The sequence below is a fragment of the Phlebotomus argentipes genome, unplaced genomic scaffold (assembly GCF_947086385.1).
Source record: "Phlebotomus argentipes unplaced genomic scaffold, Phlebotomus argentipes genome assembly contig_15, whole genome shotgun sequence".
Lineage (NCBI taxonomy): Eukaryota > Metazoa > Arthropoda > Insecta > Diptera > Psychodidae > Phlebotomus > Phlebotomus argentipes.
This window is the reverse complement of record NW_026776181.1, coordinates 3,671,245-3,692,020: the sequence shown is the minus strand read 5'-3', so window position 1 is coordinate 3,692,020 and position 20,776 is coordinate 3,671,245. Positions and strand designations below refer to the sequence as shown.

The window sequence follows — 20,776 nt, the reverse complement described above, 5'->3', positions numbered from 1 at the left end:
TTTTCTCCATTATCTGCTATGTTAGTTATTTTTGGATGTTCCCTATTTTACAATTTTATGCAAAATTTCTTCCACCATAAGAAACTCTCCGTGTGTGTGCGCGCTTGTGAACAGTGTGAATTGAGGGGAGAGACAGACATTGACATACATATAGATGGATATTCTTTTGGGGATCTCCCCGCAACTCTTGAGGGAGTTTCCCATAAGGGCAAATTTATCTATTGTTGCCTGAAAGAAGTTGAATCAATTTTGGATATATTGTTTCCACAATATCATCCCCAATTTTTTCCCATAGACACATTTCTTGATCCTCAACACAGAATCTTTATGTATTGATTCGACAGTGGAATGTCAGGGTTGTGTTGGGAAGATGAAATAAAAGTTCATGGGTTGAAATTTCGCCCATACTCCCAATCAGATCTCTGTTCCCTCTGAATGTGAGAAGAATAGATATAGAATGAATGATAAAATCTCACAGGAATATTAAGAGATTGTGAATGACGGATTTTTTCCCCATTGCCGTCGATCCACTCACAATATGTGGAGCTTTTTCGTCTTCTGTGTGTATGTGCATGTCAAATTGTGGGGATGGAGGAGAGAGATATAGAAAAGGATAAAATTGAGTTACAATTTCTCGTACAATTTGACATAGACATCCTCCGTGGCTCTTGTGCTAAATATGAACAAGGCGGATCCCCTGGGTGAAGCTGATCCCTCGTCGCTCATGCTTCAGTCTCCCTCAATCAATAGCCATGAATATTGGGAGGCAAAGAAGGATCTCTGAAACTCCAATTCAATATACAAATGTTTGTATATTTGCGATACACTGACCATGCAGAGAAGGGCCTACATGTTTGATATGGAGATGTTTGGTGAATTTGTGCGCTTTGGGATGGCACACAGATATCGGGTAAACATTAGTGATTCCTATTTTAGACATTTGTGGCATTTTGCATACAACACTAATGGACCAAAACATTCCCTCTAGTGTCCTGCATAATTCACGCAAGACGGCTATGACCTCAGAGGTGTGGGCCACCGCGACGCTTCATAAGCTGCATATGTTCGGTTGGGTCTCAATAGAATACATGTGCATTAATCTTTGAAGTCCATTTCACCCTTTGCAGTAGAATCACATATATAATACATTGAACAGTTCACGGTTGAGTGAAATTAATAAATGTATTGTCCATAAAGTGAAGGAGCATTGGAAAACGAGGCAGAGAGAATTCAATTGGCATTAAAATATGCAGATTAAATTTTATACCTTTGTGATCCCTTCGAACATGTTTCAGTATCTCTGAGTATTAATTCCCCCAGAGAGACATTTGTACGGTTTTGTATTTTGCCATGGCGAGCAATTTCTCAACACACACACACACACACACGCACACACAATCCCTCAATTTTAATGTGAAAATTGGCAGAACTGGAATCCAATATCTTCCTCTGAAACTGCCAATGCCACCCCAATGTTGTGCGCTGTGGAAGATCAAAAGAAATGCTTTGGATGGAATGTGAGAATGTCTTTTGAACAATAGGAGTTGAATTTCCATCTCGTGTGTCTGGCTGATGCTCTTCATTCTGCGCCTGGGCTCGAGGAGAAGATTCTAATAAGATATATGCGAAGGATGGAGAGGAAGAGATTTCCGCCCTGAAGGGAAATATAACTTTGGAGAGATTATTGAGTTAACATCGATCAAAATTGGGAGTATTTACTTTTTGAGATACACGAAAACTCCTAGCAAAATGTCATTTGCACACAAAACAAATCATCATTTCCTGCGGTATTCTATATTTCAGTATTTTTTATTGGTATTTTGAGTGATTTTCACAGCATCGCCTCGGGCAAAACATATATTTTAATGAATTGTAAACATATTTTGAAAATGAAAAATACATATCAACATTTCTTTGCATCTCAAACTTTATTGATTAGACTTGATCTTACAACTTTCATGCAAGATTCGATGGGCTACAATTGCGTTGTTTCACTTTCTTTTAGACTTTATAGTTATAATTGGAAATAAGTAAATGCACACATCATTAGACTAATAGTGCGATGTATAAATCTTTATCCTAAATATTTAATAAGGAGACCGTGAAGTATGAAATTGCAGTGATGACAGGGAAGTAAATAAAGAGAGAGAAAAACAGAGAAAAATGCTTCGAGTGTGCGCTGTGGAGTGAGTGAAAACATTTCAGGGAGGATTTCGATCAAATTATATTTTTATCATGCCCGTGTTGTCTCTCACCCTCCAGACGTCTACATATATTTACATCCCATCTCTTTGGATGTCGCGCTGTCTCCGTCAAAGAAGCATTTTCGCAAATCTGAGCTTTTTATTCCGCTCCTTAATTTCGTGCAATTGCGAACATTGGTGAAGGGCGACAGCGGAGCACCTTGTGTGCCAGGCGGAGATAAACGAACCAATAATTCGCGAAAAGGGGCGCGCCTTCTTCTGCAGACATTCTTTGCTTGGGGGTGGCGTGGAAATTTAAAATATCCTCACGATGACAATGTTTAGGAGAGTTTCTCTGCTGTGCTGGGGATTTCTTTTGGACTAAGAAGAATATATTCCAATAAAGTGAAAAGAAATTGCACCAAGTTTACAATGTGACTTCGTAGTGAAGCATTTGTTGTTATTTTAGCTATTTGACTGCAAAGTATTTCATTTTCGTTTTGGGATATGGAGCAAACCGATAGGAATTTATTGGCAACTGCACATTCCAACTATGAGAGGATAATATGTCTTAAATCTGTATACTACTTCTTAACACTTTCTGAACGAGAAAGTTTTTGGCTGTTTCCACACTGATTCTCAAATTATAATAAATCCCGTAAGTTTCCAACCGACATTTCTGTAAGAATCCACTTAGAACAGCTTTTCTGGGTGTTTTTTTTATGCTTATGTTTGATTTTTGCACAATCTGCAGTGTTTCTTGGCATGAAAAGTTTATAATAGCGATGTTTATCACGAATGTTCTTCGCTGCTATTTTTATTTTCAGCCTGCAAGAGTTCTGATGCCTGAAATTTTTTTTCAGTGAAATGTCTTGAGTGAATTCTTATTATGTGAAGGACTTCCAAAGAAATGATATAAGAAATCGTATTACTTTTCGTGTCCTTCTTAAACATTTTCCCTTCACGATGCCAAGGTGAAAAAATTGTGTGAAACTCTGTAAGTGTGTGAAAGTGAAGTGCGTGAGGGAGAATCAAATATTCACGAGTGTGATAAATTGAGTCTTTGATCATTTTGGTATTTTGGTAATTCTCTTTTCTCCCATCTCATGTATCATCCGTTGGTATTGGAAGATGGGAAAAAATCGAAATATGATTTTTCTTCATTCAACTTTGTCTGACGGTGTCAAATGGAATGGGTGTGGAAGGAAAAAAGTGATAACTTTGAGGTTGGTGGGGAAGAGGAGCTTGTGGAAGGTGCAAAGTAATTTATTACATTGGAAATGAGGGAAAAATCTTCATTTCTGGTTAGTCACATCATCATAAATAATGAAGGCGAGTCATGACCGTGGGTGGTTTGTTAGTTGGTGACACTCTTTCATTTTCATCCTCAAGTAGATCGTGATCCACAAGGGAAAATAATGATGTTGATTTCGAGCTTTTGGTCTCACTGGCATTTTCTACTTCATTCCCTTGTGTCCTCCCACGAGGAATATTAATTTTTCATCTCTCTAATGCCTTCTTGTGTGGCGCAGAATGGCAGCTCAGGATAATATTTTATGCCATGACAAAATGGTTTGCTTGATGAATGCAAAGAACTTTGTTATAGATTTTTTGTCTGGTTATCCTGTCAAACTAGATTGGAATGCATGCGTTTCATTTGATATTGTGGTCATATGATGTTTTCAACCAGTTGAATGTTGGATGATATCCCTTTGTGTATTTGAAAGAAAAACACATTGTGCATTTTTAATTTGCTCAACTTTCAAGTTGACAAAAAAGAAATTGTTTGTAGAGGAACAATTACCCTAAAGCTTCACACAAAACAGAGTTTCTACAGTATGAAGACAAACAAGATATTTGTGGACAAAAAAGACTCACAACGAGTGATATACAAATAAAAAAGCACTTCTTTTTATCTCTTTGACGTCAATGGCATGCAAAAGGACTGTAAAGTGTAAGCCAGCGTAAAAATGTCCAATGATATGTCCTCAGCATCCGCATTAATAGAGACAATTGTACATTTCACTGGATCTGTCTGAGATTGAAGAAGGTGGCGAAGCGCGATGAGACCTTAAGCTTTTTGGGGTGGCGGATGAAAAACGGAATTTTATTCGCTGGAGAGAAAAAGGTGCGATGCTCATTGTTGTGCGTCTTATGTGGGTGTGAAGATGGCGAAAAACAGAAGAGAAAATCTGTCTTGAAGAGGAAGAAGCACGCAAGATTTAGTGAAAGACCAACAATATTGTTTTCCTGCCCTGAAGTTCACTGTGGAGACTAAGACGAAAAAAAGCTCAAGAGAGTGGGAATTTTTAAAGCTTCATTTGATGATGATGCGAAATGGTGGAATGGGTGGCAGTAGAAATATTTAAATTACGTGAAATTGTTTAAATTCACTTCACCTTTTTTTTCAACAATTTTGCAGAGGGAAGAACGTAGTGCTGAGAAAAGGAAGAAAAAACATTGGTATACTTTGCTTCTCCCTGTTCATTTGCTAAGAAATTTTTCCCAGGATTAGAGATAAAAAAAAGAGAGTGAAGAAGAACTGGAAAGCGAGGAAAAAACCGCTTGATAGACTTAATAAAAATCAAGAGAAAAAAATTCCTTGTAATTCTCATATGCTCACCCCCTAAATTCACCCACAAATTCACATAAATATTCCGGTACAACCTCTTAAAAGATTCAAAGTGTCTATTAAAGTGAATTTACTACGTCTTCCTCTTCTGTCAGTTTGTGTCTTCTTATCGTGTACTTGTACTCTTGTGCCTTCACCCACCCATGACACAATTTCCACATCCAAGACAATGTTATGTGTGTGTGGCTCGCCTTTTTCCTCCAACACTCCAGCAAAAGAGCACACACACATATGTACATAGGTAGCCAGAAACGGCACCACAAGTTCGCAACATCGCACCCAAAATCCCACCCTCTGAAAACACGTCCAAATTGTTCTACCGTGTGAAATTCTGGGAAAACAATCGCATAAAGGAATGTCAAGAATGGGATTTAATTGCCAAAAGATGTGTCTGACATGTACCAGGGATATTTCATAAAAATTCCTCAAAGGAAGTATAATGTTGAAGGTTTGAGGCTTGATTTGGTATTGTCTGGTCGGAAGGTGTCTGAGCGACTCGGAGAATTCCAGCGGAAGGATATGTATATATATATATTGTGCAGTCGCTGAGAAATTGTGTATATATACACATAATACGCTATCAAGTTCAGCCTTTGAGAGATTTATCACTAAAAGGTGTATCACTGACTCTCGCAAGCAATTCTTTATTTCCTCCCTGTGCCTAAGTCAATCCTTGACTTTGAGTTTCTTTTTCCGCCTTAAAGCTGGGCTTTTTGCCATACAAAGTGTGAGTGATTGTAAAATAGACACACTTAAGGATTAGATCTGGGAATTCCCTACAAAATCTAAATCTATTCTAAGGTATCAATTTTCAAGGAACAAACCCGCCTTTATTCCACTGTTCTTTGTTGTCCCCACTTTAATTATCCTGAGTGTAGGGGATTATTTAAAGGATATTTCATGGGGAGCAGAGAGAGAATGAAAGTAATTTTATCTATTGAATTTCACAAATATATATGTGTGTGAATGAATTAAATTTCCTCTTTTCTACCTCACTTGATCCTCTTCCATTGAATGAATATTTTGCGTGCTTTCTCTCCTTTTTCCTTTCAGCTCCTCTTTTGACATGATGAACTGATTCTTCGAGGAAGTTATTGTGTGTATAGATCCTTGTTCGGTTTTTTTGTGTGTAGTATCCATACAATTTTTTTCGGTTAGCAGAGTGAAGGGAAAATTATCGCTCTTTGTTGCTATATCAGTTTCATTTTAGAGCTCCGAAGATTTGAGGAATTTCCCTGAGCAAGAAAAAGGATATCCGAGACATTTGATGGATTTTCCTCATCATCGTAAAGGAAGGCATTGTTATTTCGACGTCTTCCAAGATATAAATTTACACTGGAGTTGTGTTTAGAAGCGTAGTTGTGGAAAAAACATCCCTAGCAACACTGCTTAGAATCACAACAAAAGTCAAATTTTGTGCAAAATCATGTGAATTAAAATGCGATATCTTCTTTCCGGGGGGTCCAAAAGAGAGGGACAGATGCTTGAAGGGCCACGGACAGGAGGAGAAGTTGAGGAAGAGTTAGAGTGTAAAGTGGCAGGACAGTGAAAGGCGAGGGTAAATGGACTTAAAACAGAATGTCAGTTATGGGCTCAACGTGGCCATGTGTCCAAATGATGGGCGGAAAAGTTTTTCTATTTTGGGGAACTTTACACTTTCTGAATGTACATCACTCTGTCGGTGAGGCTGTAATAATACTTTCTGGAAAAGTCTCATATTTCCTCTCGTCCGTGTCAGTTGAGAATTTTCCACAAAATACCTGTCACATACATGAATTCCTTCGACTCTGGCGCAAACCTCTGCTCCAGATGCCTTCCATTTTGTCATTGTCTCTGGCGACGTAGCGCTGAGTGAGGGTGGATAAAATGGGATTTTCCCTCATCTTTCCACTGAGATAGTGTGAGGCATTAAGTCAGTGATCTCGGATGTAATCAGTGTGATTTCAAATTGAAATAGTTAGTGACGCATTCTTGCGTGTCTGTCGCTTTTGTTGTGTGCCAACATTCTTCGCAGAATCGCACACAATTTCAGCCTCGTCTTTTCATTTACACCACTTTCTTAGCGCACTTCTCAGGGGATGAATTTCCACGAGTAGAAGGAAGAAAGGGCGCGGAGGAGAAAAGAAATGAAATGATGATGAAACAAGAGATTCATACTCGTGGTGGTAATCATTCTCTATGCTATTTTCTCGTACTTGCGGGTGAATAGAGGGAGAAAAGTTTTATCATTTTTGTGTACAGATAAAGCTTTATGTGTTCATTCACTGTCGGCATGAGCATTTGATTGTATGAAGTTAAATGTAAAAAATAAGGACTTTAAGCAATTTATACTGTGAAAATAATGCAAATTTAATGAGGAGAAAGAAATAGTTTCGAATCGTGTCTCATTTTTATTCGTGTGAGGAGCAAAAGCAGCATAAAATTTTGCATCAGAAAAATTCTGTTTTAAATAAATCATTTTCTTCTTCTGATACGAAATATCGAAGATTTATTTCAGCTCCATCACTTTATGTGGATAAATTTGTATCACAGACACTAAGCATTGCCTGATTTATTGAACTTGCAATGTAGCGGTCTTGGTTTTGGAGAAGAAACCTCAGATACAATTATATAATTCCAAATATTGTTGAGAAGTTTGTCTAAAAAATAAGTTCTCTTGGACGAGAAATGGGAGAATCGATTTTTGTACATATGAGAGAAGCTACAAACATCCACATTCACTATGAAACATCAATAGAGAGAAGAGGAAGTGAATCAAAACCATAAAATGAAATTTATGCTGTCCTCTTTTTTCTCTCCTGTATTTTCCTTTTTCCTAGCATGCCTCAGAAGTCGATTCAATATGAATTTCATATTATTTGTTGGGGGAATCCCTTTTTGTGCACGTAAATAGGGGATGAATCTGTGGGGGTGGGGCTTTTTGGTAAGATAGATTTGATATTCTCAAGCTTCGCACATTCGCCAGTTTGTGTGTATGTGCCTTTCGGACATTTATATTGCCACCGAGTGTGGAAGATGGTCAAGAACAGACGACGATACGTGTGCTGGACGGGAATGATGATCCATTTCTTTTGAGGGCAGTTTTCTCCGTGGATTTAGGCAGAAGTAGATAAACTGCGGCTTAAAGTCTTCCTTTTGCAAAGGTATAAGCGAAAAATCTCTTTTCTTATGTCAAATCACATTTACAATTATCCAATTCATGGCGTGTGTAAATAGAAATAAATATATCCTTCTAAATGGACTATTATGCTGAAACTTTGCATATATGAAGGATCACTTTTCCGCTATTTACCATAAAAATCTCTCAAATGCTGGAATTTTTCTGTGAATGATGTGAAAATTCGAAATGTTTGTAGATATTTCAACAAATAGAACTCTCTGCGTATCGAAGTGACGCAAGTGGAGTGTGTTTTTGTGCTATCTGGGAAAAATATATGTACATAATGTTGCAAATTGTATAGATGAGAAAATACTGCCAAGTTGGACTTATTATTTGCAGAGCTCTTGTCAATCCCGGAAAACGCACCTCGGCAGAAATGTGTGTGTGCTTCTGCGATGAAGAGTATAAATGGCGAATGGGAGGAGGGGGAAGGGATGTTTGTTAAAAGGCTCTTCACCATTCAAATCGATCAGGAATGGATGAAAACGAGTTGAATTGTTTCTCTTCACGCGCTTTCGCGAGAAGACGATATATAAAATTTGCTGCTTGGGTTTGGGGAATGAGGATCCAGTTGGTGGATGAGCTTTTGCGGTCTGTGGGTGGGTGGAAAAAGGGGGGGTGGCGCTCAGTGTGATGTAATAAAATTGTTGTTGATGACACATTTCAACTCTTATCGTGGATTTTTCTCTCCATCGTTTCCAACCGCTTCTCTATTCTTCAATCCCTGTGATTTCTCCTCTCATCATCCGTGCAGACAAATAAAAGGGCGCTACAAGCGCCAGTGAGTTCTCACTAGATTGTGGGTATGACGTTATGGTTGCCAGTGAAACATTATTCATGGTTGAAATGAGAAATTCATTAAATGCACTTTTGCGGGAGGTTCACACACCCGCGCAAGGAGTTGCACAGCTAGGAGATTTTGTTGGGAGAAGCGTGACTTAGGCAGAATATGAATAACACTGCACTGTCATACAGAGAGAGATGAAGCAATTTTCTTGTGCACGCCGAGGAAGAAAATTGCGAATGACACGGCGGGAAAATTGGATGTTGAATTTTCACTTGAATTCATATATAAAACTTGGGAGAATAAAAATGGTGTGAGGAGAATTGTTCTGTGAGTGAAATTTTTATTATATCATTCCATTGTGTTGGGAATGTTCGGGATGGAAAACATATAAATGATAGAACACCGGATGAGAGTTTTTAGTATTGCGAAATTTTCCAATGTACTGTAAACATTTATTTGCTACTACTGAAGAACAAACACATAAATGGCGTACTTTAAGAATTATTTCACATTTCCCGCGTCTATATAATATTTATGATTATGTTCTTGTGATCCATAAAGTGTTGCAGATTCTGGACTTGCAGTGCAGAAATTGATTGGAAAAGTTATTCTTCCCATGGTGGGACATGTAATATTAAAGAATAGGTGAAATGTGTGGATAATTTTCTGAGGGATGGGCAAAATGGAAAATGGAATCTATTGAGACTTTTTCCTAGAGAGTGAAGGATGTGCGGTGCTTTGAAATCGATTGTCAATATCCACCATTCATGTGGCGTAAGTGCTCACGATGCGGTTTGGGAAGAATTTCAAGGAGAAAAAGGTCTTCTCGAACGGACTGTGGTCGTCTACTTTTTCCTCTACATAATTCTATATTGAATCTGAGTAATCCCATATTGAATATTAGAGTGAAATTCAGTTTTGGGGAAGAAACATTCTAGAGGAGTTATAATCTCAATATCATGCTTTCCTTGCAGTGAAAGTCCGTCCTCGCCTGTACAAGAATTATCTGTGTGGAACATTCAATTACAGTGTGTGTGTGTGCTGAAGCCAGAACCATGGCAAAAATTGCGTCTTGGTGATTCAGCAATTCATGGGAAACCCCTTATATTCGTTTTTAGGTGTCTCTCGGAAGTCGCAAAGACGAAGCATTTGTGATTTTCACGATACAACCACAAATAGTCAGGAAAAGATGAGCCTGAAAAGCGAAAGAAGGCCCATCAATGTGGAGAAGGAGAGTGAAAAAAAAGAAAGGATAGTATTTGCAAGGAAGACTCTGTATTGGATGGAAAAGCATAATATAGAAGGAATTTGTAGTAAACGAACTTTTATGGGTGGGAAGAACTCTAGCTGGAGAATGCGAAACAATTTTCGCTGGATGAAATCCGGAGGGTGAAGTGAACACAAATAGGAGGAAACTCTTGTGAAGAGATGGGAATAGGGATTAAAATATAAATATAAATTTGGGTGGGAGTTTTTCCCATGAAGGCAGAGGGCGAATGGTGAAATTTCATCATAAGCTCAAGACCTTATTGAGCTCGCAGTGCGCATTATGCTCTGTATTTGCAAGATAATTGCATTGTTGGTGCAAAATATTGTTCTTCTGCATGGGCTGGAGAGCGGGCGAAGGTGCACAAGTCCAATGAGATGCGCGAGATGTGGGCTAAGAGAAGAGAAAGAGAGTCATAAAGTTTTTTGCCTCACTCGCACCGCCGGCGGCGCTTACGTTATTATTACTATCATGCCGAAAAGATTCACTGCGCACTGAGGGAGGATTACAAAGTTAAAAGTTGCGAAAGTTCCTATTTCACCATCCTATGGAATTATCCTCATCTGCACAATGGTTTACTCACTGCGAGTCGACGACACAATTAACGTCACTTTAATAAAAGTTGAATTCATGTTCGTGTATTTGTACGCTGGCTGTCGTCATTGCTTTTCTCCCATGTAACTCAGTTACGGACTATAAATGAGCTCTGGATGAGGATATTAAATGTTCTTTGGCCATCTGAAAGGGATTTTCGAATTATCCCATGAGAAGAAGGCACGAGACGGACAAAGTTTTGCCAAAAGGATTTTCCACTGCACGCAAAAAACTCTGGGTTGAATACACTATGTAAAACCCTTTAGCCTTAGCAGAAAGTTAAGAATCACATAGTAAGATCAGAAAAAAACAGCAACTAAAAGGTGATGTAATACCATTTGGACACTTTTAGTGCAATATTGCTGAAATTTATGATAATCTCTTTCCAATAGAGTGTATTTTTCTATTCTTCTGCAGCATTTTTGTTTTAAAAATCGCATATATTTGAAAATTTCAGTGTTTGATATGATGCAATAGACTCTTTATTTGCTTTTATCTTGAGAACCTGTGTTGAATTATCTCTGAAATGGTAATCAAAACGAAATTACTCCGCAACTTTTTCTTATTGCGCTGCCAGTTTATTTGAAATGAGATTCTCAGGATCATAAAGTATGCCTAATTGCTTGACGTGTGGGTGTTTCGCCCACGATCCAGAGTAGGAAGAAAAAAATCATCAACTTTTTCATTATATTGCCTGAACCAAAAAGCCCCACAGCAAATATCCGGCCGCTACACGTTTTCACGCCTTGTATTTTGATACCTCAACCTCTTGCCTCGGCCAATTTGAGGCCGAGGAACAACTCGAGGCTAGAGCGCCGAGATTTAATGGACGAGAAAAGAAGGGGGTTTGGTTGCGTTTTATTATGTGGGAGAAATTCTGGAGGAATATCAAATAGATCAAATACCGAGGAAGTTGCTTCCTGCCCTGCGGGCGCCACCCTTGTTTCTTGCATGCACATCGCACTGGGGGTGGATTTGAAATTCCTGGCAAATTGGGAACGGTGGGTGGGCTGAGAGGCGCAAGAAGGGATGGAAAAACGGAGATTGGACTGGAGTTGATAATTAAAATTATCCATAGCAATTAATTTGCCATATCCATTGGGATGTGCGGCTTTAATTGGATGCTTTTGCTATTGGCACATCTCAAAATAGAACTCGAGGGTGTGGCTGGAATAGGAATATGTTCCGCGAAGAAGTTAAAAGTGCGATAAAGACGTGGGAATTGAAAGTAGGTGTATTTGCTTATTATTACTGAGTGACATACAACAGAGAGTGGCCAGAATGATGGTGGAAAAAGGGCATCAATGGGATGGAATTTCTAATTTTGCACTGAAATTTTCCAACCATCTTATTTACACAAAATTGTCTCTCAGCGTTTCGTATTCGACTCATTTAGCAATTTTTTATTCATGTCTGCGTCGTCTTTTTGCTTTGCTAGTATTTGGTGAAAAAATTTAAATCTTTGTCTCTTATTTGATGTGCTCCAATTGTTTTTTCAGCCTCATTTGTCTCATTCTCAAATGCAAACCTCAAGCCATTTTCCCTCTCTGAAGAAAGAGAGAAGAAGAAAAAAAACACAGACTTGAAGTGTCTCTGAGGGTAGAAGAGATGGAAAGTGAAGAAGACCTTGGAAGAAAAGTTCATTCACATGTGCAATTAATATGTTCAAATGCTTAAATTGTGGCATTTATCGATGCAAGAGATCTAAATTTTTCAATTTTCATTTAATTGTTGCATCCCTTTTTGCATAATAATGTCGACAGGGATATTTTTATACAATTGTACAAGTTTTCATGTACAAAATCAATTCATGTGAAATTGAAGAAAAACATTTATCTTGTGAATTGGTTCTTTCAGCGAGCTAAAGCTGCTGTATAAATTTTATGAGTCAATGCATAGAGACACAGAGAGAATGGTCATTTTGTAGATAATTCAACTTTCTAGAGTTGAAAATCATTGAATTTTCAGAGACCGCGCAATAAAACTCCCCCGAAAAGGCTCTAAATGGTTGAAGTTAATCAAGTTTAGAATATATGTATGAAGCAATATCTAAGAAGTGCGGTTAGTCTTAATGAATAAAATTTAATTAAATGAAATTTTTAATTGAATTACAAGGCCAAGTTCGATGAAATTTCAGTGCGGTGTTTTAGATTGAAGCTTTAAATGTATTGTTGTTGGAAGCAAAATGCAAGTATATATTTAATTTAAATATTAATAAATTCATTCAGACATGCATTTTGTATGCATGGAAAATCTAAATTTCATGAATATTGAGTAAATTTTAGAGTGATATGTGTAGCTAAATATAGTTTATATGGATTTCTCATATTAATAGTAAACAAATGCAGCAAAAATTATGCACATCATTGGGTTGGCTTAGTATCTCGTGAAATACAATGGATTTTCGAATTATGAGTATGCATATGTACATGTATATTGTGTAAATATGTGGAGTTGAAGCACAAAATGCTTGAGCATAAATCTCTTGGGCTGTATCTTGAGCTTATAAATGAGTTCCATTCGTCCTGTATATGTGCTGTTAGTCGGAATATCGGGCTGTTGGTTAATTTATGGTATAATTGTGCCGAATAACGGCTTGCTGGGAGCGAGACAAAATTGAAATGAGGTGAAATTGTCGATCCAGCGAGCACGTTCATTTAATATGGCACCGTAGAGCTTGAAGAAATGAGGGTGAAATTGGTAGAATTCAATACAGAGTGTCTGGACTCTTCTGACTTTTCCACCTTTGCCAATGGAAATGGGAAATGGTGAGTGTATGAGGATAATAGTTTCTCCAGTGGCTGCAATTAATATCCTTTTTGTGAATTATTTTCCCTCCAAATTGGATCGATATTCTTCGGTGCTTCGGTGTAGTGAGAAATGTGTCTATATATGAAGGTCTATAAGGGTGGGTTTATTAAATGGATGGCGTCTGCATTGTTGAGAGAGGTTGAAGGAGAGGAAATGAGATGTCTCGACACCTCGAGAATTATTAACATATATTTCTCCTATGCCACCATCCAGACTTCCACAGTTTTGGGGGAGAGTTGATCAATATTTGGGGCCAATTTTGTGCTCTAGCCTCAGTCACATTGCTCACTTATGAATAACAACTCTCCTCCAGGAGCGCCGCACACATACATACATGGCGAAAGGTGAAATGATATAATGAAGAGAATGAACCAGCTATAAAAATATTTACCAATCTTCCACTTGAATGTTGAGTACTTCATGGCGAAAAGTTTTTCATCTGTCGCTCTGTAGTTGGAGAAACTTTGGTCACACTGCAATAGATATAACGTGGATTTGGGAAAGTCAGTGAAACATTCTCTGGTCTCTTGGGAAATCTATGGTCAGTGATACCAATTACTCAGTCCAAAAGAGAGTACATTGAAAATAGTGCATATGAACAGACAGAAGTACAGGAAGGAAATGCAGCACTCTACATTGTGCTAATCACAGAGTATGGCATTAAATCCCTGTATATTCTGAAGAGGATGAGCTATATGACTATTTATTATAGAATAGAAAATTTTAGGGGTTTCAGAAATGATTGGAAGTTGAGAAAAAATTGATCATTAGTAGAAAATATTGCATGACTGTAGAGAATTTTTCTGAATTTTCATTCGAGAGAAGACCATCTCGAAAGCGTTGGGTGTGAAATCAATAAATTCCATTAATGAAATTGATTGAATTTAAAATTACGGCAATATCCATGGGTTAATTGTGTTAAGAAGAGACGAGGTGGAAGAATTCGCGATGATTGTGTGCAGAGAATGGGAAGATCCTTTCACACGAAAATGTGATTAATATTAATTTTCAAGAGAACGAACGTTCGTGTCGCAGACATTTTTCGTCTTGATATACCTTGCCATAGAGACTGAAGAGAAGTGTAATGTCATTTAATGCACTTGATGAGATTCCTCTTCAAACTTCCTTAAGCACAGTCAACCCCAGATGCTACCAACTCCGCAGCTTTAGTTCTTCGCTCTCATTCATCTTCGTACCGCTTTGCATCGCGTGTCATGGCGAAAATGGCGAAAGATTGGGGGCGGATGTGGTGGGCTTTTGGGAGCACTCTGGATGCTGTGTTGCATTGCAACAACATCCGTTTTTGGATGTGAAGTGAAATGGAATTTCAGAATGGAGTGAAGGAAATTAGACGCCATCAAAGATTAAATGGTTGCTGGGCATTGGATGCAATTTTCAACGCTATATTAATTTATATGCAAGCTTTAAGCATGCTCTAATTACTTTACCACCGAGAAATGCGCTAATTACGAACGCAGTTAATCTCTAATTACTTGCCGAGAGTCAGGTGAAGCTTATGAATGGGGCGGAATTGCGTCAGAGAGGGTGAGTTGGATTAATTAGGGAAGAATTACATATCAAATTTCACATAAATTTCTCAAAGCACTTGCCGCTTTATATTGCTTCGCGTGGCTCAGAAAGCATTCTCTTACTTCTTCTCGTGTGGAAATTTTTCCACATACTCGAAATGGAGGTGAAGGAAAAGTCCTCACGTGAAGACAGAAGAAATTTAATAATGTTACCAGTGTTTCTAGATGTGCTCAAGAGGGTAAAATTTCTAAGATCTCTTCTAATGTGTCTAATTGAATTCTTCTCCATTTTCAAAGTTTCTATTCTCAGCAAAGTCTAAGAAAATGGGGGAAAACATGCGGTACAAATTCTTGATATTCTCACTTTGAAGTGATGAATTGCACAGTCCTTTAAATTTGCCTCCAAATACATTATTTGCACAAAAGAGTGACGCAAGATTTGCATATGCTCTATATAAATTATTTATGTAATTATGCTCACTTTGGGGATGTGAAATAATTTACAGTGGCACTAATTGCAACATCTTCTCTTATAATTTCAGGCTGAAATATGGAGTGTATTCATCGCGATTCTGCGAAAGAGTGTTCGTAATCTGCAGGCGTGCACAGATGTTGGATTAATAGAACACGTTTTGGTGCGATTGCAACGTGCTGAAACTGTTGTTGCAGGTAAAAATGTTGATATATTGTTGTGCCTCACCCTGCACCTGTTTTCCTTCGTGCAGCATGAGAAAAAACATAGTGCATAAAGAACAAACTTTCAAAACTCACTGGAAGGGATGGTTTATGTATCTTTTTTTCTCTGTGATTTTGGGGCGAGTTTAAAATATAGTAAAACTTCAGCGGTAAATTAAAAGATAGAAAGTATTTCACATTATGAAAAAAACCGACGTATAAAATATAATAAATTCTGTCGGAAAGAAATTTTCAGTACTATTTTTTAGACATGCACAGAAAAAATATCTAAAGAAATAGAAATAAATTAGTAATGTGCATAATTAGAATAATAGAAATTCATAGCGAAAACGAAATTAAAAAATAATATTTTTCTACAGCAAATAGAATTTGAAAAGCGGGTTTAAAGCAAAATTTCTTCCTGAACGTAGTACAGAAATATGTACAAAACAAACTGTCGACTTAAAAAAAACGATTTGTGTATTTTTAAACTTAAAAATTTTAACAAATATAAATCTGGATTGTCAGATATGAAAAGTGCTCGAATTCAATATTGTAATATTTTTTGTTAAAATATCTCAATACTCGAGTGCTCAATGTGAAATGCAATTTTCCAAAGTGAATTTCATGATATTAGATGGTAACGAATATCTCCAAATAAAAGTCGTTTGTATTTTCCCATCTATTTTCCACTCGGATCAATCAGATTTCATTCCTTCTCCATATCGATGGGAAAATGTCTGAGCAGTTTGAGTGCTTTTCATGGCAGCGAGATGAGAAAAATTGCACCAACTTTCGCGTAATAAATTCTATTTTGGCATCTCACGAGCATACTTTCGGCTTTGAAAATGTTTAGAAGATGAAAAATATATCAATGTAGTGATAATATTTTGCCAGGGGAAAGAGAGGCTAAATCAGTGAAACATGATCAATATTTTTCTGGGTGTGACTGATATAAATTGTCAATCAAAATGTGTTGTTATTTTATTACACACACCATTTCTGCTTTTGTTGCATTTCACACTGTTATATCTACTTTTTTCACGTGTCACTTGTAAATCAATCGAATTTTGTGCTCTATCGTTTAATTTCAGTGTAATCCTCGGGCACTTTTGTGTGAGCTTTAAAGCACAAATATACCTTTTGGCGATGGAATATTGCCTGAGGGGCGGCAGGAATGCGTGGGGAAAATGTGTGAAAAATAGGGTGGAAAATAGGCGAAATATTGAGAATATATAAATTAATTTTATATTAATGCTCAATTCTCGGAACCGTGGAAAGTGGGTGGCAAAAATAATAGAATAAGCCAAATGCGGAGCTTTAAATGTCACGAATGGTGGTTTTGTGTGCGTGTGTTTGGGGTGCTGAAATCATTTCATTTTCCGCGCAACAATTTCAACTTTTATATGCCTCTCAGTCACTTACAGGGCGAGTTGAAAGTATAAATTTTATATAAGAAAGACACAATATCGCGTCCCTTTATGACAACGTTTTTAGCGTGAGAGGAGAATATAATTTTTGGGAGAATTCGCAAGTGTTTGTTTCTGTTAATTTAACTGAAGTGCCAATCTTGAGAGCGTCTGGGTTGTTCGTCAGGGTGGTTGGGCAATAAAGAGGCGAAATGTTTTGAGTGCGAAGATGAAAAGTTGGGGAGTGGAAAATTTATGACACATTATTTTGGGGCTGAGGAGGAAAAGGTGAAGAGGCTTGAGAAATTTTTGGAGATAGAAAAGTTGGAGATGATGAAGAGGAATTTCACAGGCTCAAAATTCAATGGTAAATTTTAATATTTTCACCCTTTCCACCCTCGATTTTTTTTTCACCTGCAGCGGAGGATGAGAAAAGGGAATTACAGTATAAGAATTAAGAGAGTGTGAGCGCGAAAAGGGCCAGAAAGTGGTGAAAAAATTGTCTGTTTTATGCTATGCAAGGTGTAATAAATAATTAAGAGGGAGGAAGAATTGGATGGCTTCTTCACATTGCGCGTTAAAGGAGGTGGCAATAAATTATTAATCAAATTGTTCTTTCACCCAATTTGCAGACTTACTTATTGAAATGTTGGGTGTTCTGGCGAGCTACAGCATCACGGTGAAGGAGTTGAAACTTCTGTTTGGCGCTATGAAAGCTGTTAATGGGAAATGGGTAAGTCTTGTGGCTTGGCACAATGTTTTGCCATCAAATAACTCTCTGATTGGCGCAATCACGCTGAAAATATATTTCTCCCTTTCTCCAACTTTTTTTTTTCTTTAAATTTCCACCTGCACATGGCAGCCGCGACATTCAGCAAAGTTATTAAATGTTCTACGACAAATGCCACATCGCAATGGACCGGATGTTTTCTTCAGTTTTCCTGGGCGAAAAGGATCGGTGAGTTAATCATTCACTTCAACAACAAGCACTTTTCTCCCCCATTTCGTCCCTCAATTCAATTGAATTAAATGAAATATAGCAATTTGCGTGATATTTGTACAAAAAAAGGAAGAAAAGTTGGTAAATGGCAAGGTAGGAAACTCGATTTGCTCCATTCGAGGACCAAAAAATGGCATGTAAAGAGGAAAAAAAAATTGACGGCACGAGTGAGAAAGAAATGGGAATACAACAATAAAGAGTACGGAATATCTTTGAATTTAACACGGGCACTAATTAAGGTTTGCTTAATTGTATGAAAAATATATATAAGGAGGAAAAGTCTTGGAAAAGTGATAGGAGTGAGAGGAAACAAAGTTGTCTCTTCTGATTACGATTCTAATGGCTTCAGAAATGAGGGTTTCAGACTTGAGATATATTTTTTTCGGCGAGGGTGATTTTTTTCGCGCTTGACGTGGAAAAAGTTTGTCTTACGCCCTCTGAGAAAGCCGAATGGGGCCGAATTTGAAAGAAGTCTAATTATCTGCAAACAACCATGAAATATGTATGAAAAGCGATAGTTAGTGTATTTTTAAATAACAAAAAAGAGAGATCCAGAACGATAAATGTCTTTTTTTAAGCAATGCACTGAGATTTACTGATATTTAAAAAACTACGTTTAATAGCATGATAGTCAAATGTGTTTTGAAATATTGAGATTAATGGTTGGAGAATTTAATGGATTTGAAGGCAGAGTTTCACCCCAACTTTACGACAATCGCAATTTTCCGAAACTTTACCCAGTAAGAAAAATATTCTTTTACTTTTCTGCAAAACTTTTTCCCGTGTCACTCATCAAGTTTCAATGGTTGCGAGAAGAAAAACTAAATCAATCAATTGAGTCATTCTTGACAGCTAATTCAAGAAAGTTTTTCTCTATCTCCAGAAGACACCTTTTCCTATTTTTCTCCCCCAAAAAGGGAACGCGAATTGTGGCGCGAAAAGATAGGATGGAAAGATGGAGATTTTTGGGTGGAAAAGCAAACTTGTGTGCCAAAGTTAATTACAAACAAGATGAAATTGTAGAGTTATCGAGATGTGTATAAACTCTTCTTTTTCCTCTCAAATGGAAGCTTTTAATCATTCAGTCTCCAGTCATTGGATTTCACTTGCACGACTCGCAGTGTCATGAGAGAAGGAGTGAAAGGCGAGAGAAAAAGTGTGTGTGTGCAGAGAAAAAGAATGGACGGATCTGGAAAAAGCACCATTTAGAGATTAAATTGCTGTGTAATCTAAATGTTTAATGGATTTCTCTCCTTTATTTTATATTTTCATTTGGTACAAATGTGAATTTGTAATTTGAAACCATTGCTCGTTACCTTTCTTCTTCCTCTCTTTTTAATTCTGGATCCTCTCTTATATTCTCTTTGATAAATGAAAAAGTAGAGGAAGTTTTGGGTATTTTGTGTGAATGGGTCAATAAAAAGCTCATGTATAGTCAGCGAAGTGCAAAAAAGCACAGGGAGAAAGAAAGAGAGAGAGAGAGAGGGAGAAACGATTCGAATATTGCGAGCTTTACCAGGAGACTAAAAAACTTTTTTGAGCTTGTTACACAGTTGAATTTTAATCCATTTCCATGAGTTTTCTCTTATTAATATTAATGCTATGGAGATTTTAGTTGTGTGAAATTGAGGCAGAAATCCTTGGTGGTTGGGCTACAAAAGCACCAACAGCTAATTTTCTTTGGACGGAGAGAGAGAGCAGCAGGAAATCCCTGCATACAAACACGTCGGGGAGTGAACATTTAGTGTACCTTATAGCTAAATTCGAGTATATCCTTCATCATTTATACGAGGGATTTTCCACGTGGGCTAAAACAGACTCTCTCATCTTCTCTCCCTGTCTTGCTTCGCCTTCTGTGGAAAAAAGAAGCAAGTAAGCTGGGAACAGGAAGTTTATTTGAGTGGAGAAGGAAAATCCACAATAAAGTGAATGGAAAAACTGGGTGAAAAGAATAAGGGAAGAGGCTTTAGGTGAAGGGAGGGCGAATTATAATCAAATAATCCAAATAAATTATGCAGCATTAACATAAAGTATGAATGAGTTGTACGAAAACATCTGCTATTTCTCTCTCGACGCACTCTTGAACATCATGAAGCAGCGCTAAGCACGAAAATTCCAATTAATAAGGGTGTGATATAAGAAGCTCGTTAAAATCCCATGTATTCGCATAAATATAAAATTACAAGCGTGTACCTTTTATTGTGAACAACGTAAACAACATAATCTATAGATGTACGTGAAGTTGTGCTTCTTCAAATCCCACCCCCATGTCTATATATGTATATGTAGAAAATGCCATAATATTGCAAAGTTGTTATCTAACATAAGTTTCATGACTTGTAAGATATTTCACTTTGGCTCTGGCATTAGACCAACTTGAGAAGTATATCTTGAATTGGATTATTTCGTACGACTTTCATGTGTATCATGGGAATTTGTTGACTATCGAGACATGGAAGGGAATAATATTTTCTGCTTCGGGATTCTGCATTGTAATTCACTATAACATACAGGAATCTTTGGTGAAAGTGTGTCTTTGAAAGGTAATGAATTAAATTGATTATGAGTGGATTTCGGTATTTTGTCTAAGTAAAGATTGTTGAGAAATTTCCTTGAGCAATTCTGTAGATTTATGATTTTCAAAAAACTATAGATAAAGGATATTAGATATCAGACTTTTGTTCTGACGCTGCATAAGATCGAGAATCTTATCTATAACCTTAAGTTTT

At 37.3% G+C, this 20,776-nt stretch overlaps 1 protein-coding gene across 9 annotated transcripts in view; it reads left to right on the top strand.

The window, feature by feature from the left end:
* LOC132261761 (neurobeachin) overlaps positions 1–20,776 on the top strand; it is a 114,467-nt gene that overhangs the window by 68,714 nt on the left and 24,977 nt on the right. For all 9 annotated transcript variants that reach the window (XM_059760723.1, XM_059760717.1, XM_059760724.1 and 6 more), the window contains exons 3-5: positions 15,506–15,632; positions 17,680–17,780; positions 17,910–18,005. In XM_059760723.1, the coding sequence (XP_059616706.1) occupies positions 15,506–15,632; positions 17,680–17,780; positions 17,910–18,005 (324 nt within the window). The remainder of the gene's footprint in view (positions 1–15,505; positions 15,633–17,679; positions 17,781–17,909; positions 18,006–20,776) is intronic.